The sequence below is a fragment of the Rhinolophus hipposideros genome, assembly GCF_964194185.1.
Source record: "Rhinolophus hipposideros genome assembly, chromosome: 21".
Classification (NCBI taxonomy): Eukaryota; Metazoa; Chordata; class Mammalia; order Chiroptera; family Rhinolophidae; genus Rhinolophus; species Rhinolophus hipposideros.
Genome location: NC_138067.1, coordinates 33,583,542 through 33,610,064, shown reverse-complemented (window position 1 = coordinate 33,610,064; position 26,523 = coordinate 33,583,542). Strand labels below are relative to the sequence as shown.

The window sequence follows — 26,523 nt, the reverse complement described above, 5'->3', positions numbered from 1 at the left end:
GCTCAATCATGTACCTGTTCTGTGGCCTTGGGCAGGTTTTCTTGAAGTCTATCTCCTCGTCTGTCAGTGAGTAAGGTCACCCCTCTCTATAAGGGGCTGTTCTGAAGACAGTTTGGCACTACTTAGAAAGTTGAATACAGACTACCTTCTGCCCCAGCAGTCTCACTCTGAGGTATTTACTCATGGGAAGTGAGGACAGATCGAGGCTCACAAAAACCTGCACACCCAACGTCCTTCAGCTGGTAAAACAGGTTGAAAAACAGTGGCCTGTCCACCCCACGAATCCTACGTGGCAACGGAAAGGGACACGTGATGACATGGATGGTCTCATACATGTCCCGCTAAATGAGAGAAGCCAGACTCAAAAGGTCACGCCCTGTAGGATTCATTTATATGACATTCTAGAAAGAGCATAATTACAGGAAGAGAAAACAGGTAAGTGCCAACCTGACACTGGGATAGAAGAGGTGCTGATCACACAAAAAGGGAAAGATTTTGAGGCAATTCAATATCTGGAGTGTGATGGCAGCAACACAACTACTCACAGAACTGAATGTGAGAAAGGTGAATTTTATGGAATGTGCAAGATACATGGATGTACAGCTGTAGATGTAGATGTAGGATTATTTTACTTTTACTTCTAATAAGATATTACTTGTGCTTTGGACACAATGGAGATGACTTCTCATGAGGACTAGAGAAGAGCCAAGAACAGAACAATACAATACAATACAATACAACACAATCCCATCTCAGGCCTTGGGCTCTTCTTGCAGATTCCATTAAGGACCCAGGACGTGAAGGTCTGTTTAAATGCTAGTCAGAGTGGAACATCTTAGAGAAGGCTGGATAGGGAGACCAAAGGCCAAAAACCTGTCTAGAGCAGTGGGCCATCCACACGTGTGCAGGTCCCTGAGCACAGGTGGTAGATTTTCTCACCTCTCCCCCCAACACTTGTCGTCTCTCCTGTTGCCACTGGCCTTGCATGGCTCCGGGCACCTGGTTGGGAGGCTCCAGCCAGCAGACAACCTGGCCCAGTAGGGCAGCACCCTCCACAGACTGGCCCACCTGAGGGGCACAGAGTAGAGGGGAGGCCACTGCTGGAGGGCTGTGTGCGTACCTGGCAGGCGAGCTGCTGGGGTCAGGGGGTTGGACAGGGCCATGCCGATCTCTGTCATCCCGTACCTCTCCAGCAGAGTGTGGCCTGTGATGTTTTTCCACTTCTCCAGCACAGGCAGGGGCAGGGCAGCCGATCCTGAAACCATCAACCTAGCCGGCAAATCAGAGGTAACCTTAGCTTAATGACACTACTCTTCAGCGCAACAAAAAAACGACGTAAAACATTCTTCACTTGGCATCACTATTGTAAAATTCACGATACAAACTGTAGTTGGGGCTATAATGTAACTTTGTTCTTTGAAAAGAATTTTTTGGGTGTATTTTAGAATGCAAGCAGGTCTTTCAAAGGAATGGGTAATCAAGGTAAAAGAAAAAAATAATTTTAGGGTCTTCAGTGGCATGCTTTGCAAATAATTAACATGCTGCTCACAAACCACTCCAAATAACAGCAATAAGATGACTACAACAGAATGTAGTTCATGGATAAAGTGCTACCAGGTCTGAGGAGTACGAGGAGCAGAGGAGAGGGGGCAGCCCACAGCTGGGGGACATACGCACTGCTTCATGCTAACAAGCTCACGATGGTGACAATGACATTTATATAACATCTGAGAGCTCCGAACTGCTCTGGTGTACACCATGTCACTTAAGCATCATGTGTAGAAAGGAAGAAGCTTTGGGTCCTAGTTCTAGCCGGAGAAGGAACAACCACTGTGTTTCCTCATAAGGACGTACAGCTCACAAGGACACGCCCTTCCACAAGCCCAAACTGGAGCGGTCTCAGGGCCTCTGTCGCCCAGAAATCCAGGAAACCCTGGTTTCTTCTCCTTCTCTGGTCTTCCTGCCCTGGGTTCTGTAGGGTTGGGTAGAATGTGCTCCTAATCCCACTTTCGTATTGGTGGCTGAGCATGAGACACCTCCATCAACAGCTGCCCAGTTCCACAATGCCTTGTGAGAGGGTGGGCTGGCACGTGATGGGCAGCAGGCAACACCAGGTAAGGGTTGTAGTTCCAGCAAAACGTGTTTACAGAAGAGGAGCAAAGGGATGGTGGGAGCAAAGTCATAACAACATCAAATATTTATCTTGGCTAATCCAGAATCCTCTCTGGGAAACAAAGGTGCCCTTCCTGTGTTCTCCTTAAGAACTAAGAATCAGATGCCTGGAGCGACACGGAGGTCACAGGGACATGCACACAAATACATTTAGAATTTTAAATTCATGTTTGTCTAGCAGCTCACTCACTCTGGTGTTAAAAGGTTATGCTTACCACAGACATAGCTTGTCGTGTGTCTGGTGACACGCGTCTGTTGAGCCTGTGAAACTCACCAAGCTACCCACTTAGGTGTGCGCTCTAAGGGTCACACTTCAGTAACAAGCAGGGAGAGGAGCCTGCCATGTCTACAGGTTCCTGAGAGAGTACAGAGCACACTTATACCACTGACGGACCCAAAAGACTTGGGTGCACCTCTGTCAAGGGGGTTGTGATGGGCCCCCAGCAGGGAGGACTCCAAGAGCTGCAGACGCAGATGTGGGGTCAGAAAGGACGAGAGGGAAATGGTCAGTCCTTCACTGTCCTTACCCTCATCCTCAGACTGTGTCATAAGAAGACAGACAAAGACAGATAGAATACAGATAGATATATACTGTGCTTCCCCGAAAATAAGACCTAGCCGGACAATCAGCTCTAGTGCGTCTTTTGGAGCAAAAATCGATATTAAGCGGGTCTTATGTTAATTTTTGCTCCAAAAGCTGCACTAGAGCTGATTGTCTGGCTAGGTCTTATTTTCGGGGTAACACGGTACATGTAGATAGAGCTACCGAGGGATAGGGCAGAGACAGATATAAAATACACACAGATCTATAGAGAATGCAGATATAAATACGTAGATGTATATTTTAAAGGAAATGGAAAACACTGCTTCCTAAAACTTAGCAGAACTGATTTATTAGAAATAAGGACTACGTGCTGATCTTTAAGACTTTCTGGATAGGAAATTGGCCTGTTTTCATTTACCTGATCTTTTCTTCACACACTGCACGCACGAAATCCTGGACATGAGGCTGGGTGAAATGCTTGTCATAATAATCCATCAACTTTGTGTATATTGTAGGCACTGCCATAAATACATTTATTCGTGGAGTTTCAGAACTTAAGAACTTTTCCCACACCTAAAAAGAAAACAAGAAGCATAGAGCAAAAAGATTAGAAAACACACACACACACACACACACACACACACACACACACACACACGTGTGGATGCCTTCAGTCCTAGGAACAGTGTTATTAGTGGAGGCCTCTCCTTTTCCGGAGCGTTAAAGGGTCCATAAGCAGTTCCCACCTAAAAGGGCATCTCACTGTCATAGAGTGACAACACCTCTGGCCATTCCCATAGAAGTTGTCCTGTTGTCGGGAGACATCTGTGTACAGCCTTAGGGGTGACCTATGAAGAGGGAGAGGGTTCAGAGAGAAGTGCAGGGACACAGGTCCAGCCTTGCATCTGCTGTCAGAGAAGATGCTGGCACCTCAGACGCTTCCGAGTGGCACCAGTGAACCTGAGAGTCAGCACAGTGACTGGCACAGAGGGGCACGCAACAGATGGTGAACAGATGACGACTTGTGTTTTATTGGGAAAAGTCAAGCGAGTTTTGTATTTCACTCTGTAACAGATGTTTCTTGTTTTAATATAAAGATGTTTCAAGTTTCTCACCAGTTAAAGTGCTCATGTGTTATCCCTAATCTTCAAACAAAGCTGGTGTGTTATGCTCATTATGTGGTTCTTTTCACAGCAGCAGCACTGTGTAAGTCAGTCCATGGTCAGGATGGAGAGCCCAGAGTTCATGGTGCGGGGTGCCCAGTACACTGAATGTAGACAGAGCTTGTCCCTAAGGCATTTGAAACTTTGGAAAAATGGAAACTAATGCTGTGGTCCCACCCATCCCATCCCAATTCCTAACTGGATGGTAGGAATTAGCTCCTTACTTTAGCTGCTAGACAGAGGAAAGGCTGCCTCTCCAGGGAAAAAATAATATTCTTGCAAAGACAATGACTGGCACCCCCTCAAATTACACAGCATGTAAGGAAACAGAAAAATGTGACCCATGATTAAGGAAAAAAAAGTCAACAGAAGCAGACCATCAGAAGATCCAGATGTTGGAATTTTCAGACAAGGAATTTAAAATAATTACAATAAACAGGCTAAGGAATTTAGAAAAAAAGGATTAACAAAATGATGGAAAAATCAAGGATTTCATTAGAGAAGTGGAATTGCAAAAAGAGCTATTACAATACTAGAAAATATATTATCTGAAATTAAGATAAAATATTGGATAGACTTAACAGACTAAATGCAGCAGAAGAAAAGATAAAAGAAGTGAACAATGAGTCAATGGAAATCATCTAAACTGAAGTATAGACCGGAAAGAAAAGAAAAAAGAGTAGAGTGAGAGCAATGTGTGGGCCACATGAAACAATCTAACATGCTATAACTGTAGTCCTAGAAAAGGAAAAGAGAGAGAGCTAAGTGAATGAAGAGATACTCCATCTCCATGTATTGGAAGACTCAATATTGATAAGATGGCAAATCTCTCCAAACTGAGCCACAGCTTCAAAGCATTCCTCCCACCCAAACCCCAGCAAGCTCTGGGTGGCAGAAATCGACAAGCTGACCATACAATTTACATGGAAAGGCAAAGGACCCAGAGGTCCTTCATGTTTCAGAGGAGACAAAAGAAACATGAAACGTAAGAATAAAGGTGGAGGACTTATACCTCCTACTCCAAGACTTACTCTAAAGCAACAGTGATGAACGCAGTGTGGACACAGATCAATGGAACAGATGAGGGTCCAGAAATAAACCAATACATTGATGGTCAATTGATTTTGACAATGGAGCCAAGTCATTTCAATGGAAGAAAAAATAATCTTTTTAACTGCTGAGACAAGTGAAATCCACATGCAAAAAGGTTAATTTTGGACCCTGACCTCTCACCTTACACAAAAAGTAACCCAAAGTAGGCCAGAGACCTAAACGTATGACCTAAAACCATAAAACTTCTAGGAAAAAAACACAGGAGAAAATCTTCATGACCTTTGGTTAGGCTAATTTTCTTATATATTATCTATCCACGCATACTCTATGAAATCTTAAAATTTGATTTCATCAAAATTAAATACATATGTATTTAGATACCATTAAGAAAGATACCATAAAGAAAATGAAAAGACAAGCCAGACTGGGAGAAAATATTTGCAAACCATAAATCTGATAAAGGACTTGTGTCCAGAATCTATAAAGAACACGTAAAACTAACAATAAAAAGACAAATAACACAATTAAAAATGGGGCAAAGAACTAAATGGACAGTTCACCAAAGTAGATCTACGGATGCAAATGAGACCATGAAAAATGCTCAACGTCATTAGGGAAATGCAAATTAAAACCACGAGATACTTCATATCCACATTGTAATGACTATAATAATAATTTACAAAACAAATAAACAAGTGTTGATGAGGATGTAGAAAAACTGGATCCCTTATGCACTGCTGGCAACAATGTAACAATACAGCACTCTGGAAAACCGTTTGGCAGTTTCTTAAAACATTAAACATACACTTACCACACAACCCAGCAACTCCATTCCTACACATCTACTTAAGGTAAATGAAAACATGTCCACGCAAGGATTTGTATGCAAATGTTCAAGGCAGCAATATTCTTAATAGACAAAAACTGGAAGTGATCCAAATGCCCATCAAATGGTAAATGAATGAAAAAGATGTGGAACAGCCATACATGGGATGCTATTTGGGAACAAGCTACTGATCTACATGGGTACAACACGGATGAAACTCAAACATGTTTTGCAGAATGAAAGAAGCCAGACACAAAATACCACATATTATATGATTCCATTTATATGCAAGGTCCGAAAAAGGAAAATCTACAGAGACAGAAGGCAGACAGTGGTTGCCAGGGGCTGGGCATGGGAGCAGAGATTGAGATAATGGTTGCACAACACTTTAAATTTACTAAAAACCACTGAATCATTTACAATAGGTGAATTTTATGGTATGCGAGTTAATCTCGAGAGAGCTGTTTTTAAAAAAGGAAGATGCAATAAGAACATTTTTAGTGAAAGAAGCTGAGAGAATTTGTCATCAGCAGAGCTACAAGAGCTATCAGAAGTTCTTCAGGCTGAAGGGAAACAACCCAAGAGGGAAGCACAAACCTAAGGAACAAATAAAGAGCACCAGAGAAGGAAATACATGGGTAATTAAAAAATAAATTTAAGGAGTCCTGACTGTTTAAAGCAACAATAATAGCAATGTATCATGAAGCTAAAGGAAGGAAATAAAGCACAGGAGTTAATGAAATAGAAAGAACAGGCGCATTAGAAAAAATCAACAAAGTTGGTTCTTTGAAAAGGTTGATAAAATCGATAAACCTCTAAAATAAGAATGATAAAGAAAACAATGAAAACGTAAACTGCAACATCAGACATTTAAAGGAGATATCACTACAGATCCTAGAGACATTAAAAGGACAGCGAGAGAAATTATAAACTACTTCATGCCAATAATTTGACAATTTTTTTTTATTGGGGAAGGGGAACAGGACTTTATTGGGGAACAGTGTGTACTTCCAGGACTTTTTTCTGGGGAACAGGACTTTATTGGGGAACAGTGTGTACCTCCAGGACTTTTTTCTAAGTCAAGTTGTTGTCCTTTCAATCTTTGTTGTGGAGGGCACAGCTCAGCTCCAGGTCCAGTTGCCGTTGCTAGTTGGAGGGGGCGCAGCTCACCATTCCTTGTGGGAGTCGAACCCGCAACCTTGTGGTTGAGAGCCCACGCTCCAACCAACTGAGCCATCTGGGAGGCAGCTCAGCTCCAGGTGTTGTGTTCAATCTTAGTTGCAGGGGGCGGAGCTCACTATCCCTTGCGGGACTTGAGGAGTTGAACCCGCAACCTTGTGGTTGAGAGCCCACTGGCCCATGTGGGAATCGAACTGGGAACCTTCGGAGTTAGGAGCATGGAGCTCCAACTGCCTGAGCCACTGGGCCGGCCCAAATTTGACAATTTTGATAACTTCCTTTAAAAACAAAAAATTACCAAAACTGACACAAGAAACAAAAAAGAAAATGATATAAGTATTATAAGATTATATTTAAAGAAACCGACTCCTTAATTTAAAACCTTCCTGGAAAGGTCCAGTCTAGATGGCTTCAGTGGTGAATTCTACCAAAGGAAAGAATAGTTTCAGCCTTACACAAATGCTCCCAGAGAGAGAAGAAGAAGAGGAACATGGCCAAACTCCTGTGGAAGTGAGCATGACCCTGTACAGAAGCCTAGCAAGGACGCCACGAGAAAACTATAGATCTGTGTTCCTCAGAACACAGATGCAAAATCCATAACAAAATATTAGCAAATCAAGCCTAGCAATCAATAAAAAAAAAAAAAAAATGCATCATGACCAGGACAGTTTCCCGAAGGATCACCAGGTTAGGACATTAGAAACATTATAAACTTTAATCAGTGTAACTAACCACAGTAACAGAATAAAGGGAGGAATAAATAAATAATAAATAAATAAAGGGGAAAACTAGATATGATCACTCCGTAGATAAAGAAAAACCATTTGATATGATTCAACCCACTCTATAATAAAAACACACTAAGATACAGTATCTAAAAAATGCTACAGGTAACATCGCACTTCATAGTAAAACATTAGCTTTCCCCAAGACTGAGAATAAGTCAATGAGGCCCACCATTACCACTTCCACATCAGATGTATCAACTCCAAACATTCTCTTTATCAAAGACTGTTTTAAAAAGTGCAACAACAAACCAGAGACTGGGGGGAGTGATTCACAATACAGATTTTCTGACCAAGGTCTTTTATCCTGAATATATAAAGACACCTAGAGATTAATAACAAAAAGACAAAAAAAAAACAACCCAATTTAAAAAGGGATAAAAGACTTGAAGAATATCTTTGAATGACCAATAAGCATATGAAGACATACTCAACATCATTATTCATCAGAGAAATGCAAATTTTAACAACAGGGAGGCAGCATTACACACCCACCAGGATGACTGAAATTTTCAAAGCCTGACATCGCCCCCTGTTGGCAAGGGCATGGAGCACTGCTGCTGTCACCTGCTGATGGGCGCACACAATGGATGACCACTTTGAAAATGGCTTGGTAGTTTCTTATGAAGTTACGCTCATGACCCAATTACCCAGTAATTCTATCCCTGGCTATTTGCCCCCAGAGAAATGCAAACATACATGTGCAAAAAAGACTGACACGAGAATGTTCCCAGAAGCTTTAGTCATAAAGCCAAACGGGGCAACAGGAAAATGGAAGAACAACAGTGGGATACTTGGTGATAGAAAGGAAATAAGCACTGACACAGGAAATATGGATAAACCTCAAAAAATATGCTCAGCAAAAGAAGCGAGACACAGAAGAGTACAGATGCTGTGGTTCCATTACATGAGAAGTTCAAGAGCAGGTAAACTGATTTAGAGGAGTAACACTCAGGAGAGGCGGCTGCGTCTAGCCGGGTGAGCGGAAGGAGGCCTGACAGAACTGCTGGCGTGTGGGAATGTTGTATATCCCAACCTGGGTGTGCATTACACAGGGGTATTCATCAAAACATAAGTACATCGCACACTTAGAGCTGTACTTGTCACTTCACGTGCACTCCACTTCAATAAAAGGAAATGAAAACACACCCACCGGAGAGGCCAGACCGGACGAGCCTGACAATACTACGTGTGGGTAGCAGGTGGAGGAACCAGAGCGCTCGGACGGTGCCAGTGAAAGCATCAACCATGCAACGACTTTGGAGAACCTGTGGGGCATTCAACCGAAGTGAAACATACGTCCAGCCCAGCTAGTATCTAGCAGTGTAGGCACAGAGCCAGCAGAAACGTCTCCAGAAAGATCTGTATGAGAACGCTTATAGCAGCTTTATTCATAATATCCTCAAACTGGAAACCATCCAAGGTCCTTCAATAGCGGAATGGATAAACTGTGGCCTTTCATACAAAACAACACAGCACTACAACAAGAGCAAATTATATTTGGTCCGATGCAAGAATAAATCTTAAAATAGTTATGATAAACTAAAAAGCACAAAAGAACACACACTGTCAAGTCTATTTACATAAAGAACACGTAAAACTAACCTATGCTGACAGAAGCCAGACGAGTGCTACCTCTCCGTGTGTGCGGATGTGGGGCATTGATGAGAAAGAGCACGAGAACATTTTGGGTTGACGTGAATGTTCTCTTTATCTGGGTGGTAATTGTTACACAGATGTATACATAAATTTAAATGCATGAGCCGCATACTTAATTTCCATGCATGGGCTGTATACAAATCATACCTCAACTACAATAAAAGAATCCATGACAACAGTCCCCATTTTACAAACCCCAGTGAATTAATGGCTCTCGGTAATGAGCATCAGTGAGGGCTGACATCACAAACTGAGAGACAGTAAGGCATATACGTCCCTGGTGGGGGAACAGAAACACCACCTCTGAAGTCTCCCTCCCACCAAAACAAAACAAAAACCCTGCATCTTATCAGGCCTCTACATCTAATTACCAATTTTCAGGAAAAACAGGGGATAGGACACATGTTAAATGACACCACAGGGATGCCATCCGCAAAACCAGACTGCGGGAAAGTCTACAGGACACACAGCCTGATTTCTTAAACAAACAACAAATGCAAGGAAAAGACCGAGGGGAATCCTACACGTGAAGCAACACGAGCAGCATTTTCACCCAAGCTCAAGGTGGGGACATCATTTAGCCCTACTTCAAACAAACTTAAGAAATGAGGGGATGTTATATGTGATATTAAGGGACGCCTGCTCATTAGCTCACTGTGATGACCGGCTGACGACAACTCTGAGGAAAATGTATGGCTACCCTTTAGAGATGCTGAAAAGATGTATCTGGGATTCATCTAAAAATCATCCTGAGAGAGATGTTTCTAGATGAAAAAGAAATGGCTCTGAATTAATAATTGCCAAAGCTAGGCAGTGACACATGGGTATGCATTTCTCTTGTAGATGTCTGAAACATTACATAATTTAAAAAGTTTTAAGACTACGATGAAAAGAGGAGTTACACTGGGCTATCTCTCTAAGGGCACTTAAAACTCATATTCTATAATTCTTTACAGGCAAAGAAGTGAGCGAATATTATTTATGAGAAAAATATTAACTCATGTTAAACCAATCCACATTTCGAATGACTGCAGGAGTTCATTTATATTAATACAACTCCCATTTCCCTATTGCTGAGTAGATAGTAAATCAATGTATATAGAAATGAGACGCACAGATAAAAAATGTGGACATGGGGTGCCCTTTCCTATAATTACACTTCTTCCTATGCTGAGTAGGGAGGAAATAAAACCTAATGGCTCAGAATCACTGCATACTAAGCAGTGGTCCAGCAGTGAGAACAAAGCGCTGGAAATCCAGGCCTGTGTGAATCCACAGGGACAAATCCACTGATAGGCTGCCCTCACTGTTCCAGGAGCAGCTATGACCTTGAACAAGTCCTTCAGCTTCTCTCTGTCTTCTCACAACATGATATTAATTTGGACTAAATCCCTCGGGTCCCTTCCAAGCTCTAAAATGCAGATTTGCTAGAAACTGTGGCATCCTGTTTCCCACTGGCTTGTAGAAAAATACGGGTAGGCTGCCGCCCGTCACCAGGGAAGGTGTGAGTACTGGGAGGAGCGTGGCCGAGTGGACACACTGGATACCACTCGGACTTCCGGGCAGTGTCGATATCCTTGCCCTCCCCACCCCCCACCCCCATCTCCTCGCCCATCACAGCCTTTACAGGTGAGTGGCTTGAGTGTGGCTGACCTATGTGCAGACCCTGCCACCACCCTTTCCTGACAACACCCTCACCTTAGCCCTGGCCTTACGCTACTCCTCAAGGGCTCACTTGTTACCATGAGCACTTGGACAACAGGGCACAAAACGGCGGAGACCTAAACTGTACAGGATCCAGGTGAGGCCCGTGCCCTGGCCTGAAAGGAGGGAGGACGGGCCATGGGAGCCATCTGTCCACTCTGGGGGCTTGTGGTCCAAGCCAGGCCTCCTCCACTGGCTGAATACGTGGTCCCCGCCCAGGCTTCCCACAGGAGGCTGAAGGAAAGATGGAGCACGCAGTCAGCCAAATGAAGGGTGTTAACTGGTCCTTCGGTCATCAATGCAGACATCTGGCCCCAGCACAGAGATATCTACCCAAGAATCGCCTGCAGCTGGGAAGGCCTCACCATTCTTGGATTCACCCAAATCAGCAAAGGGGGCCGCTGCTGTCCTGAAGCAGACATTTAAAACAAGAGCATTCGCCCTCCATGTTGTTCCAACACATCCATAACATACAAATCTTAGCTCTGGGGGAACCCTCCCTAGGCCCTGCATTTCACTAGTGAAAACACGTCTTCCTGCTCTGATGTGAGCGGTCATGGAAAGACCAGACAGCAGTTCCAACTCAGACTCCAGGAAATCTGGGTCCCACCCAACATTAGATGTGACAGTCTGGGCACCTGTTTTACTCCCCATTTCCCCAAGGTGACCCTGCTGTGCAGCCGGAACTAGAAACCTGGGGCCAGATCCCCACCGGCAGGACCGCCATGCTGAGCAAAAGCAAGGACAGGACTGACTGCAGGGGAGACACTGCGACAAACCCTTAACCAGCTTAAAGCAACGACCCCTGAGGATGAAACCACCACCCATTTTTTGGTAATCCTGAACAACACACAGAAAGGGGTTCTGCTTCTGCTTTCCAGGTGCTCTGGCCAAAATGTGGCAGAGAAAGGACACTCCGTATTGAAAGAGCAAAGATGGAAACCAGCCGCCCATCTGGCTCCTCGGGCTAGTGACTCTCTCACTGTGGATCCGATCGAAGGGCCAGTGGAGCAGTGTGCTTTGCTTCCCTTCCCCAAACTCAGCCTGCCCCTTGTTACACACATTGCCTGAAAACATTCTCTCACTTACTTCAACAAGATCCAGTTTCCCAGATCCCAGAATGACCTCCGTCTGGGACCACACACCGGTCAGCCAGGGCAGCAGTATGACCCTATGAAATGGCATCCTGGGCACCAATGGCACTGGCCTCCATGGAACAACACCCTGGTGGTTCCCCAGCTGCCTGCATGGCAGAGCCCCTGGGAATGGTAGTCTCTGTGGAGGTGCTGGACCCCACATGGCCAGGTCCCTGCGGCACCCTCCTGCCTCACTCGCTGGCCTCGCCTCTGCCCTCGGGCAGGGACCCAGCAGGTCAGCAGAGGAGTGAGCACCAGCCTCGTGGCCCTGCCCTGATTGAGTGCCCTACTCCTGAATCCTGAGGAAGTCGGCCCGAGCGAAGTCATCTGAGATAAGAAATCGATCGAGATTCTGGACAGCTCATCCACAGCCAGACTTCATTGTTCAGGGGTGACGCTGGGCAGTTCCATCCATCTTCCTCCTGGCCTCTGAGCCGCTGTCACCTCATCCGTCAGCCTCACAGGATGTGACAGCCTGTCACCCCCACTGTTAGCATGTGTTTTGTTCAGCAGGATGACTTGAAGACCCCAGGCTCTACGACCATTTAAATACCACGGCAGGATTCTGGTCACCGCATTCCACTGCTTTACACAAATTTCTTAAATACAAGCTTAAACAAAACCCCAATATTTCATAATGCTGAAAGAGGGATTTTACTAATATAAATTTCGTAATTCACAAAACTCTGAAGATCAGGTTGCAATCTTTTTATCAACCACCACTTCAAATTTGTTCCAATATTCAGCTCTGTGGCAGTTTTGAGAAATCCCACGTCAGTGCTAAGAACGAGGAAGGTCTGAGATTTGCCCCACCCTTGCGAGCTGCCCTGGCACCTCGTCCCCAGCAACTTGACAGGAGAAAGGAGCATCGTCGTGACAGGCAAGGGCCCTCCCTGTTCAATGCCACGCCGGCAGGCTCGGTGGTTAAGGCCCCTATTCGCTTCCAGGCTCCTTGGTGGGGCCACTGTGGTGAGGAGGGTGAGTGCCAGGGAGGCCAAAGATTTGATACACAAAACCTGGAGCTCTGGCAGCAGGTAGGAAACCCCTGTGGGTTTCTTCCCTGTTGAGTGCTTACTTGTCTAAAATCTGCTCTCATTTTCACAACATCTAAGCTACACAGGTACATATTCAATGACGTCAATTCCATCAAGCTTTAAACCAGCAAGACCTCTTCAGAGGGTGGAACACCAAGGATGGCAGGTATGGCTTCCCACACACCAAGGATGAGGTTCTCTGCCATGTTTCCACTGCCAGGACAGTGACAAGCCCATCCACGCAACATGCCACCCATGGGCTGGGACCACGAGCACAAGAGGCCGGATCCTGCACCTGGTCCTTACAAACATGCACACACTCAGAGCTTTGCAGAAAGTTTATCACTTTAAGGGACTCTGGTAATGGATTTGAAGTAGACAATTATGTTACATTGCATTTATTTATGCTCTGATTTCAGAGGAGTTGATACAGTAAAACTTTATTAAACAAATAACCACTCCCCTAAGTGATTTAAGGAAATTTCCCCCATATACCTGCCGTACAAATCCAGACTGTCACAAGACATTTAAATAAAGCAAGTCAGTCTGTAGAAAGCGTTTCAAACCTGCCATCTGCCAGCGGGTCTTCATGGCCCACACAGCCAATGGGGAAGTGAGAGGCCCAAGAGCTCATGCATCACGTTGAAGCACAGTGATAACCATCCATTCATCCATCCGTTCACTAACACTCTGACCCTCTGCCGCTTTAGGCCCCGGGGACACACTGGGAACTGAAGGGAAACCTGTGCCCTCAGCAGTGATGTTCCAGGGGGAGAAAAGAGATGATTCTATGTGGCTCAAAGGTTAGAAGTGCTTGATGAACAATGCAGGGTCAGGGCCAGGGAGGGGTGGGGAGGGCTGAAGCGTTGAGTAGAGTGGCCTGGGCCTCGCTGAGTGATGGGTGGGGAAAGATTTACAGAGAGGTGAGCAAACCGAGGGTAGACCTAGGGTCAGCAGGGAAGAGTGCTGACTGAGGTGGGCAGGTGTGGTATATGGACAGCAGGACAGCCAGTGCAGCTGGATGTAAAAAGGTAGGGCTGGGAGAGGCAAGGAGGGGACACGGCCTGGCTTAGCCAGGAGAAAGGCCAGCCACACTTCCTTCCCGCTCTTTCTTTCCTGTTCCTGGGTCTCTGGGGTTTGGGGAAGTAAAGGCCTGCTCATGTTTCGGCTTGTCCGCTGCTGTGCTAGCCTACAACGCATTCCTGCCAGGCCTACTGGGCACTCACGTTGCTCCCGAATCAGGAACTAGGAAATGGGGACTCTGGCAACATTTACTTGAGAAATCCGTCAGCCACTGGGGCTTGGCTGCTGCGTTCCTGATCTGGGCTTTCTGGGGCTCCAAGTCAGGGTGGGGATCTACTCCCCCTCGTTTACAGGGAATCTGGAGACTCAGCTCTCCCTCCTTTGCCTCTGTAACCAGCCAGCGCTGGAGTGTGGACTGCTGGAAGAATCCACAAGTGCAGCTCTGGCTCAAGAAACCTCAGTGGAGCAGAGTGGGCCGTGGTGGGGGAGCAGCGCACAGTAACCTACACGAGGACAGGGCTTCCCCATACGCCGTCCTGGTTCTGGGGAGGCCCTCCCAGTGGATGGAGAATTCGGGGTTCTTGGAGAGCCCGCGGTGCTGCTGCATTCTTGTGCACAGGCCTCCCAGACAGTCAGAGACAGCTACCCAGAGTAAGCCTTTTCTCACGTGGCCCTGTGGCTGTCCCCACTTGCCCTTAGCAGTGACTCCCACCAAGCGGCCTGACAGCCTCAGATGCCCACGCCCCATCCCCTGCCAGTCTATTCCTCCCCTCAGGGCAGTGATTCTTGGGCTGCGGGGAGCAAGAGTCATGGAATTGGTGGGGCCTTCCGTCAGAGCTCCACCAGGAAGGGGTGTGTGTACGTGGCCTGACCCCTGGGCCAGGAGGCCACACACGGGCCTTTATCCCTGAAGGCAGACAGCGCCTCAGCCTGTGGCCCTGAAAAGCATCTTTAAGCTGCAGACTCTCAGTTCATCTACAATCATTAAGGGTCCTGCAGCTCAAAAATAAAATGCAACAACATGAAAGCAGGAGGCTGAAGTAGGAGGGGAGGAAGGCCCAGAGCGCTGCCTGCTGGCCCACGTCCCGGAGCTGTGCCGGGCTCCCAGGACAGGATCTGAAAGGCTCCAGGGGAGAGCTGCACACCAGGTCACACGTGTCAAGTGGCAGGGTGAGACCCTAGGCTCTTTCTCCTCCAAAGCAGCATCCTTCACGGCTGCAGTGACGGCTGCTCCCACCTCCCTCTCCACATGGCCACGACCACAAGTCCCGTCCCTTGCTACCTGACAGCATCTTGGGAAGGAACAACATACTGCAAAGCAGGGACACTAATGAACAGCCCCCAGCGGGACCATTCACTGCAGAACAACTAAGAGCCAGTGTGGTTGGCTAAAGAATGGCTCCAAAATGTCCACAATCCATCCCCAGGGTACCTCATGTGGCAAAAGGGACTTTGCAGATGCAATTAAGACCTTGAGACGGGGAGGTTGCCCTGGGTATCTGGGTGGGCCCACTGTGATCCTAGGGACCCTGAGAGAGGGTGACAAAGGGACGTGGCCACAGATGCAGAGACTGACGTGCTGCAGCTACAAGGCAAGGACCGAGGCACCTCAAGAAACTGGAAGAGGCAGGAAGAGATTCTTCCCTGGAGCATCCGGACAGAGTCAGCCCTGCAGACCCCTAGGCTATAGCTCCTGAGACTCCTTTTGGACTTCTGACTCCCACACTACGAGAGAATAAACTTGGGCTCTTTTAAGCTCCCAGTTTGGGATCATTTGTTACAGCAGCAACGGGAAACTTGTCCGGTTGGCAAAGTCTACACAGCAGAGGAAGGGGCCTGGTCCGCAGGGCACAATATGCCCATGCCAAAGGCCAGACCCCAACTTACCAGCTGGGCACTGAACTCCGGCAGCATCACGCAGGTGGCTCCCACCCAGAGTGGACAGAGCAGCTTGTTGACCACGCCGTGGACGTGGTGCAGTGGGAGGACATGAAGGATCACGTCATCTTTAGACCACGCCCACTTGTGGACCAGCCCCGTCACCTGTAGGACGACAGCACAGTCTCAGACGGGGGAGGGGGAAGCCTCCAGGCACAAGGGGGAGCTCAGAGGAGGCCTCCCCAGCTGAGAGGAAGGGGAGGGGAAGTGGGGGAGGACGGCTGGTTCTTTGTTGCCCCATCCTTAAGGGTATCTACAGGAGATGGTAACAAAATGACGAGGCTCTGACTGAGGGTCTGGTTGACCTGCTTACCCCCCCGTTGGAGAACAGAGCCATAGTCATGGGCATTAGCCAGTCTGCACAGGTCTTTGATTTGGGGTCCTATGACCTCTGCAAACACTCTTCGCGGCATCCCCCCAGGTGGTCAGAGGTGTGATTTTGGCTCCGACAGGCCCTGGGATTTGGGGCCTCACCAGACGCCAATGTTGAATCCAACCTCCCAACCTCCGCTGCCTGTCTGAGCTCCCTAAGATTCAGGTCCCACCCCAGTTCAGCCGTGAAGAAACCCAGAGCTGGGTATTCTGGGCATATCCTCAGCTTTTACTGAGATGCATGTGAGACTCGCCCATTTGAATCCCCTGAAGTCAGTCCTCTGCATGCCTGTGACCGCTACGTGCAAACATGAGATGCTCAATCCCCTTAGAAACACAGGTCAAGAGACAGTCTCTCCAGATGAAAAGTTTTCTCCTCTACGAGGCAGAGGGACCACATCCATGGCGCTTCCTTGAAGCCGGCCAGGATTCAGTTTACCACTGACTCATGGGACTGAGCTAGCCTAAGACTCGATGGCATTGGCATCCTTCCTCTGTGGTTTGTTGGAGTCTCTGTTTTATTTTATTGTTCCCACTGTTGGAAAGTCTTTATTGTGTACTGAATAGGTTTTGGAAGGAAGAAGGGTACAAAGCACAGGTAAATAACATGGCTGGGGAGTTTTGCAAAGATGGTAACTAAGAGTAGAGGTCACAAAAATAATACCAAGACCTGGGCACACATGAGCTCCTGCTTTCAAGTTTCCCAAATAAGCCCCCATTTTAGGTGCTGCTCTCACTTCTGATAGTTGCTTTATGGTTGGTCTCTGAGGATCACCTCGGCATCCTGTCTAGTGGCCCACTCTGTCCCGCACATGCCACCCAGCCGCGGGAAAGCCCTCGATGGGCCTGTAAAGCCCTCTGCACTTGAGAGTTGCAGCCCGCCAGTCCTTTCCCGGGAGCCATCCTACATGGTTTAGTGGGACTGCCGGTCACGTGGCACCATGACTCTATGGCCACATGTTTCAGGTGGGGTTGGTAGGATGGTGACAGCTATGAGCGGCCCTAGGGAAAAGTAAATGAACATCGACCGCCCCCAGAGGCCACATTATAACGGCTGCCATAACTGCCTGACAGGGACATAGCAGACCCCTGTCCGCAGTGGTGGCCCGAGCGGGCACTCACCACAGCCCTGATGTTGTCGTGGGTGCTCAGGACGCCCTTGGGCCTCCCCGTGGTCCCGCTGGTGTAGATGATCATGGCTCCTCGGTCTCTCCAGTCCCGCTCCGGCACTTCCCCCTCCCTGGGCTCCTCAGCCGCCCCATCGTAGACTGCAGGCGGGAGAGGCAGGAGGGGGACCCCCAGCTTCCTGACCACGGGGCCCAGGAGCTCCACGTACTCCTGGCCGGCGAGGACGAGGGAGCTCCGGGAGTCCTGGATGAAGTACTCCAGGTCAGCCTGGGGGTGCTTCCGGTAGAGGGGCACGGCGACGCCACCGCTCATCCACGAGGCCCACTGTGCCACCACGTAAGACACGTCGTTGGAGCACATAAAGGAGATCCTCTCCTCTCGGAGGTCCCGGCTGGCACACTCGCGGAGCCTGCAGATCTCCCGGGACAGGCAGAGGCTGCGGCGATAAAGGTCCTTATACGTGTGCTGGCCGTGTTGGTCAACGAGGGCAACTCTGTCCCCAAAGGCCAGGGCACGGGTAAACACTGGGGCACTCCTGTCAGAGCGGGCTGCTGGCGCCACGTGCAGGGCGCGACTTGCTCCATGTCTCAGGGGAGCCAGCCGCTGGGAGGCCACTGGCCAGACCAGGTGCCGGAAGGACGTCACTATGCAGGGCTGCATCGCAGTGACAGATGTCACCTCGGTCTCCCTGGGGCAGGGCTGGAAGAGGAAGAGAGGGCACCACACGTTACTGCGCCTGACCCTGTCCTAAGTCGCCCAAAGAAGATAGAAAATACCCAACCAGACTAAGTCGGCCTGACTTTCTCCATCGTAGGGTAACATCCCAAAAAGGAAATGCTGACTCTTGTAATATACCACCTTTGGAACTTAAATGTGCAACATGTCAGCTTTTTATTTAATCTCATTAGTTTAAGGATTTCAAAAGCACGTAAGATTCTAAAACAATGAACTGAACGCGGTAAAACCGAGAAGCCCCTTGAATTCAGTGCACTTGTGGAGAAGAGGAATAATCTCCCATCTCTCCTGATTCTTTTGGCTGGCCGACTAATCAACAAGATACATATTGACAAGAGAAAATCAAATTTAATTTTGTGCGCACGGGAGCCCCATATACATGAGTCAGAGACCCCATATACATGAGAGTTTCAAAGACGGGAAAATGAGGTGCATATGACATTCTGGGCTAGGTATGAGGTAAGCCACCTTGGGGCTTCAGAGCGGAGGAAGGTCATTTCAGGATGATCAAAAGAGCAGTAATTGGAAGTTTGTCCTGCCATACTGATAGGTCAAAAAAGGTTATCTCTGATAATCTCTTACTGTGAGCAAGGTTCCTAATTCAAATTCTTCTCGATAAAGGGGGGTGGGAGGCACTGAAGTTTCTCTCGAGCCCCCAGGGTCTCGGCTGCCTTTAGCTCAGAATAATCTGCACACCACTGAGGCACATCTTGGGGCGGCTTGTTCCGAATTCCCACACACTTAAGGTAAATTCTAAATAATGGTTTTTAAAATCTGAGCCTGGGAAAGGACTAGCCAAGAGGGTAAGTGCTAACGGCCACGAAGCCAATGTGTTCTCTCCATCGGCGGGTGAGGCATGGAGACTCCAGAGTCCACAAAGACTCCGGGTTCACTCTTGCTTGCGAACACCCCAAATGGCGGACATTTAGGTGATGTGCGAGGTCTTAAAGAAAGTTTGAGTGTCTGAAGAGTGTCAATAATTGTTTGTTTCTTAAGCTGAAACATAATTCTTCCCTCTCCCTCAAAACAGAACTACTAACTAATGACCAAAACGGTGAGCAAGAAGTGAGAGCTCGTTGGGAGGGGCTGTGACCAGCTGACTTTCAGCTAGAATTCTTCAGCGTCTGGAGAGAAGACAGGCCTGGGAAGGGCACCAGGGAGCCTCCAGCTGGGCAATCCAAAGTGCCAGCCTTCAAGAGCTGCTCTGACTCTGGGCCCATGTCCTGCGTTAGGACACTGCTCCATGGGGACCGTCCTGTGAGTGAGCACACACTTTCCAAATTGCTTTCACATCAATGGTAGTTTATAACTGAAGTTTAGCTCAAGTTAGAGATCAGAAGCCCACCTGCTACCCTAGACTCCTTCCCTAGCAGCATAATTGAAAACGGGTCCTTCCCAGAGCCCGTGTGGCCTTTTAAGGTCAATAACCGTTTGCCCAGGTTTGAAATCCCCAATTTCACAGCTCCGTCAGGAAGTGCTCCTCCCCACTGTCACCTCTGGAGCCTAGAAGGGTCTCTGTGCCTCCCTCCTTGAGCACCTTCTGGCCTCTACCCCACTCTCAGCTGCGACTGTGACTCTAGATCAGAACAGCATCTAGGACCAGGGGCTGAGGGGTGGACCAGCTATCTGAGTTGCTCCTGAAGGGTTTTTAACGGGTATTATGTGGACAATCATAACGCACTTAACATGTTGTGCCATGTTCTCATAATTTCACCTTCAGCCACCCTGTTCACGTAAACAAGGCAGCTGCTTTTGACCCTATCTTATACTGGAGAAAACTCAAAGTTGCCCATCTCCTAAATCAGAGACAGGAGCCCGAGTGGAGCCTTCCCATCCCACCAGTCACCCATCCCAGAAGCCCATAGCTACTTTAGCCATAACAAAATGCCCGGATGAAGATTTTCCAGTGGATGGAAGGCAACTCCAGCTATTCCCACAGTGGGGGGGCCGGGGGAGAGGCACTTCTGAATGCCAAGGGTTGAGAGAGTGCCTGCCAGTGGGCCATCCTTTTTTAGAGTAAAAGCGACAAATCTCACCTCCCTCAGACAGGTCCCTCCCCCCCCCACCCCAAACAAAGGCCAGGAATCACACAGCAGGTGGCCCTGCCCAGCAGGAGGTGGCCCAGGCTGCCCCCAGGGTGCTAGTGCCTCGCAGAGAGGAGCTCCCTCTGCGCCTTCCACACCTTGCCCACGTACTGCTGCTCTGTGGGATCTTTTTCTCCCACATTCAATGTGTTCTCCCTGACAAAGCCTTCCCTTTCTCTCTTTCTTTAACTTGCTGTAGGGGGAAAACGAATGTGCTATTGTTTGTTAGTGTACTAAACAGTTTTGTTCTCTGTTCTGAATTTAAAAAATAGATTACACACAACACTTTATAATTACCTAAGAAAACACAGAAATTCCACAACAAAAATGGCCGTAGCCGAGATGCTTCGTACTGAGATCCTCAACGTGTGGACTGGTCTGTGCCTTTGGCCTCCACGGCCGGCTTCTCCTGCAGCCAGGAGCTCCTGGTAGACAGTCGCCCAGCTTGGCCAGCAGGTGAACAGCTCCATCCTCCAGGCCAGGAGGGAGGAACCCGACACCTCAGAGACACCTCTCAGCCCTGGCAGGCTGCTCCCAGGTCCTATGCAAATATTCCTTAAGGCTCTGCGGCCTTCACCCAAGTTTAGTTCCAAATACACCTGCCCACATTGTTCCCAGAAGAAAGAGGCCAACTATCAAAAGCCAGACAAGAATCCTAGGAACTTCTCCATGCTTTCCCTGTGCTTTGCCCTCTATACGTGGTTCAGAGGTGGGTTTGCCGCTAGTTTTATACCCTGGATTTCTGTTACTGTAAAGAAACCTGACATATTATAAGAAAACAGCTGGGCTCGACCAGAGAAAACAAGAAACATGATAAACATGCGAGACTGGCCAGTTTCAAAAAGAGCAAGCCAGTGAAAAGCAAACCAGGGCAGCTTTAACATGTTTCCTTTTCTCATTTCTAGCAAATTCTTCTCTATTTGCTTTGGCTGGGGGGATGGGGACAGAGGGACTAAAACAAAAAGAACCTGCAAACAGAAAACAGAAAAACTACTCTGTGGTTATTTCTGGGTTATGGCCGAGGCCAGTTTCTAGCTGGTGAGAGCATAGGAGAGTTGCTCCAGGGGTGCTAGCTGGAAGTGACAGCAGTTCTAGGGCGCTAGGAAGTAGAGCATTCAGGCAGCTGGGTGCAGCTCATAGACACAGACAGATGGATGGACCAATGAGCTTGAGGCGACTGCTTCTTCTACTCCTCTCCCCAGGAAGCATCAGAAGGGTGTTAGACGCAATGCCACAACCCAGTCACCAAAACCAACATGATTCTCCTTTCCTCAAGGCCTCTCCTGAGGTCTTAGAGAACACAGAGTACCTCTCATCTCTGTCTGGTTCCCGCCCCCACCCCGCGGGAACCAGACAGAGATGAGAGGTACTCTGTGTTCTCTAAGACCTCAGGAGAGGCCTTGAGGAAAGGAGAATCATGTTGGTTTTGGTGACTGGGTTGTGGCATTGCGTCTAACACCCAGGAGCTGCATCATGCTGGGGCGGGGGCAGTCAGCTTGAGATGGAAAACTGGAAAACAGGGCTGAACCACCTTCCCTCCGTTGCCCGAGGTGTTCGTTGGTGAAAGGTTAGGAGGGTGGCCATAAATTCACTGTGGGTGGAGGATGAATGCAGCGAACAGACAGTCACAGCAGCAACTCCAAAGGAAAACAAAAGGCCACAAAACAACAGGCGAAGCAGTGATTAGGACCCTGGCTGGTCCCATGTCTCTGCCACACTCTAAGTGGTAAGAAGACTCTGTGATGGGGAACTGCCCTGAGAGAAGGCATCACCCACTATTAACCCCACAGCGTCTCACAGGCCACCCAGCAGGGCTGTCCCAGTCTAGGTGAGGCCCAGCGCACCCCACCCACTCAGCCATCCCAAAGGGTACTTCGCAATCACTTCAAAGTGAGAAATGAAAATAGGAAACGTGAGCCCTTTATTCCATGGTTGTATTTTAACATGTATCTTAAGGAAATCATCAGAGATGAACACGGAGATACACATCTGGGATATTCCCTGCAGTGTTATTTATAATACTGAAAAACTGCAACTAAACCAAGTGGAGCAGGTCTGAGGAAATCAGGGCACACATATGCGGGGTGTCGGGGCCACAGCCCGACTGTGGGTAGCACAAGCTGACAGGGAGAGGCTCTCGCAATACCGCCAAGGGAAAAAAGATAGTCAGAATTAGAAAGAAGACTCGAGGCAAACATCCAGATGTTTACAAAGTTACAGGGCTGCAGGTGATTTTTGTTTTCTTCACAGTGCTGCTCAATTTTCTCCAACTTTTCTACAATGAGCATGTATGGCTTTTGTAACCAGATTTCAAAGATCTACTAAATGTCTTTTAAAAAAAAATGGAGATGCTTCAACTTCAGCATTAATATATTTTCTTTTATACAAAACAGAACCAAAAATACCAAAAAAATGTGCTCTGGATGGTAGATCTACAAGGTATTTGTAATTGTCCATAGCTCTTTAATTTCTCAAAATGATAGAGGAGAAATAAAAATGAGATAACAGCATTCTTTTTTTAATTAATAAGCTACTGGTTCACAAAAGGTCTATGCAGACAATAAAAAAGCTCTGACAAAACTGGTTCAAATGCATGCTGTGTGCCAGTCAGGCCACGTATCTGCAGCAGCAGAGACCTGGGTATCAGCCATGCCTTTCCCACATCTCCTGCCACTAAGTCTCTGAGCGTCTGGGAGGTGGCAATATCTAGTAAGGCTCTGCATGGGGACAGGTGTGAGCAGACTGACAGTTCCTACCTCTTGGGCAGAGTGCTCCTGCAGGCAGGCCCTTCTGCAAACAAAGAGCAGTACAGCTAGAGCTCAGGGTGAGAAGGAGCCAGCCAAGCAAACGTGTAGGAAAGGCGGCTCAGATGGCGATTGTAACTGTGCTCATACTAGGTGTTTGTGGAGCAGATGCTGAGAAGTGGCCCTGCACAGTGCTCACCACGCAGCCTCACAACAAAAATCACTTTCAATTTAGGTAAATATTGCCAGAGTCGTCTCTAGAGAGGATGCACTAATTTATTCTCCTACCAAACACATAGGAGCATGAGGCCACCACCCCTTCAAAACAGCTTTTATGTCCCTCAGGAATGTAGCCCTGAAACTACTCCACCATCAATTCTTTGAATACAGAGCTGAAATATTCAAGGTCATGGGGATCAGGACCCTGCTTTAAACAAGAAAAGAAAAAAATCTGTTCAGGGCAGATGACTGTGTCCTGAACACCTCCAGGTCCAGAAAGACTAACAGCTCGCTCAGGAAGAGAGCCCCCACCTTCCAGTCACCGGGACTCCTATGGTCACGAAGCTCCCCATCACCTCCTGCAGCACAGCTGTCAAGTAAATGTAATCCAGCCATGGGTTTTCTCTGTTTCAATTAACCAACTTCATAAAATTGCTCTCAGCACCCTAATCAACCTGAGACAACAATGTCACCATGCATCGATGTGAAAGCTGCAGAAACCTGCATTCTGATGAACCAGAATGACATATTGCTCTCAGATTCCTCCAGGAGGCAGGCGCCCAGCCAGAGATCCAGCAGAGTCCACTCGTGTTCTAATCATCCAGATTCTCGAGTCAGACCACCAAGGCACATGGACCTCTTGGAACCATCACCGAACACCAGGAAGTTCACACCTTTTGGTTAAGAGGTCAGATTTTAGAGTCAACAAATTCAGACTGCAACATCCTCTTTTATTCTTACTTTTCTTCACCTGTCTATGCCTTCATTTTCCCATCTATAGTTAAGGTCATAACAAGACAAGAGTTCTGCGAGAATGACCTAGCACATGGATGAAAGGGAAGCAAATGGCTGTGCCATTCTCAGCACGGTGCTCGCCATGGAGTTGAATGACAAAAATTACCTGATAAGAATGATACTTGCATTCAAATGAAGGTGGCTGGTTTCAAAATGAATAATTGGCACCCGATTGATTAACATCACTCTGACCCCCTCACCCCTAGACCCTGAATTTAAAGCAGACTCCAGAACTTCCTGTTGTCTGCTGCCTGATGAAAGTGTGGGGTGAGAGAAGCACACTGCACTCTCCGCGCGGTGGAGGACATTGGTTTCAACACGAAGCCTGCGGTTTGGGGGGTTGTTCTCAAAGTTATATTTTTAAGTAACAGACATTCACATTGCATTCATGAGTACTACATTCAAATCAAAGAACCAAAAGGGAAAAAACACATACTTAAACCCCTATCCATATTAGGAAGTAAAATAGTATTTTAAAAATGCCATCTGGAGGGACGAAGCTTACTATCCCAGACCTACAATTTAACCCAACAATTCAGTCTGTCCTGAAAAGGGGTCCTGGGACATGGGGTGAGAGCTAGGAAGCCTTCTTTTCCAAGTCACAGCAGGGACTGTGGGAAGATCACGAGACTGGCATGTTTCACTGCTGGTACCTCCCGGGACCCCCTGGAGCCCACTGGTAACACCTGTGTTCCTGGGCCCAGCATTGGTGCCCCCCATGTAAGCCCCAACCATAAACATCTCCCCACAGGGCTGAGAACCAACAACTCCCCAGACACGTGATTCCTGTTCCCGCCTCTTAAGTTCTCATCCTCTTCCTTTTTGGCAAATTCCCAATCATCCTTCAACGCCGGGCTCAATATCACCTCCTCTTTAGTCTTCCCTCCCTCCAGAAAGTTGCCTGCTCACAGGGCCTTCAACACATCTGGCACTGACCTATTCCCATGTTTGTTTAGACAGGAACCTGCCCACAGGAGCTAAGCCGGCTTTGAACCTGCGCCCTATGCACCTAACGCACCGCACAGAGCAAACAAACAATAAAATGAATGTGTGTGTGTGTGGGGGGGGGGGTGCAGGTACTTTAAGCATAACTTCTGCAGGCTCAAAGAAGACAAGAATGGATTTTAGACACAACAGATCAAGTTTCCCGCTAACGATGGCTGAACGTGGACTAGGCTAATTCCAACATCCTTCCGGAACTGCTGCGTGGGGAGGGACCCTGACCCCGCGAAAGGCAGGGTCCTCCCACGTGACACCGGCAACTGTCATCAGGAAGAGGACAACCTGCTACGTCGCAGGAGGAAGGGGGCGGGGCCGGCACGCCGACCCAGTGGCCCCAGCAGCCGCGGGCCGGGCCGGACACCTGTGGGGCTGGGAAAACGGGAGAAGGAACAGGGGCGACGGGGCGGCGAGCTCTACCTCCGCAGGCGCTGGCTCCCGCTCCTCCTCCTGCCGGGTCGGAACCGGAACCGCGGGTGCGGGCGCACCCCATGTCCGGCGCCCAAGCGCGTCCCCTGGCGCGGCGCGTCCGTTGCCCAAGCGCGTTCCCCGGCGCGGCGCGGCGCCGCAGCAGCGAGTTCCGGGCGCCAACGTTCCCCCTGGTTGCCCCGCGTGCGGCCCCCGAGCGCCCAGAATGAGGCCTGCGGAAAGAGAGGTGTTTACTTTTCATCTCAATTTAATATCCGGACTGAACAGCGCAGCTCTAGACCAGAGCGTCTCAAAATTAGCATTTTCAGGGGGCAGGTTACAACGCATCTTGGCCACCAGCCCTCCCTGGGATTGGGGTAGCCTGTGGGTCAACCGGCTCTTGCGGCGTCTTAGCGGACTTGCAACGGGGATGCTGACACTAACCTGGGTTGGCAGATGTTTTAACTTTCTGTACAACAAAGGAAAACGTTTACAGCCGGACACAAAAGTCCATTCAGTTGGCTGAAACATGTGATCTTTTTTTCTAAAATAAAGATAACACGCAAGTGTGTCATCAAACAATAAGCACAAGTTCTCTGCACAACCATGTACACCCAGTTTGTAGCACGTATATTTTCTCTGTGCCCCTCTTCCTCCCTGGTGATGATTTTTGAGGAGGCAGCTGACCTGTCCATGGAGAGCCCTGGAGATCCGTCCAGAGCCTGAAGATGTGTTTTTTTTTGTTTTGTTTTGTTTTTTTCTGGGAGAAAGAAGCTGCATCTGAGGGAAGCTTGTGACATTGAGCATGGGCCCAAACCTGAAC

At 48.2% G+C, this 26,523-nt stretch overlaps 1 protein-coding gene across 6 annotated transcripts in view; it reads right to left on the bottom strand.

Moving 5' to 3' along the window:
* The window catches only part of ACSF3 (acyl-CoA synthetase family member 3), a 63,909-nt gene extending 38,083 nt beyond the window's left edge, over positions 1-25,826 (bottom strand). For 3 of the 6 annotated variants that reach the window (XR_013992088.1, XR_013992089.1, XM_081030398.1), the window contains exons 1-5: positions 25,713-25,784; positions 17,711-18,415; positions 16,166-16,321; positions 3,135-3,289; positions 1,121-1,269 (exon numbers count right to left, since the gene is read on the bottom strand). Coding sequence is in view for 4 of the 6 variants with exons in the window: in XM_081030398.1 (XP_080886524.1) it covers positions 1,121-1,269; positions 3,135-3,289; positions 16,166-16,321; positions 17,711-18,376 (1,126 nt within the window). In the remaining 2 variants the exon portion in view is untranslated. Of the gene's footprint in view, positions 1-1,120; positions 1,270-3,134; positions 3,290-16,165; positions 16,322-17,710; positions 18,416-23,999; positions 24,173-25,712 lie in introns of all 6 variants that reach the window. The other 3 variants (XM_081030399.1, XM_081030397.1, XM_081030400.1) reach the window with 2 other exon arrangements.
* Between the last annotated feature and the right edge of the window lie 697 nt (positions 25,827-26,523).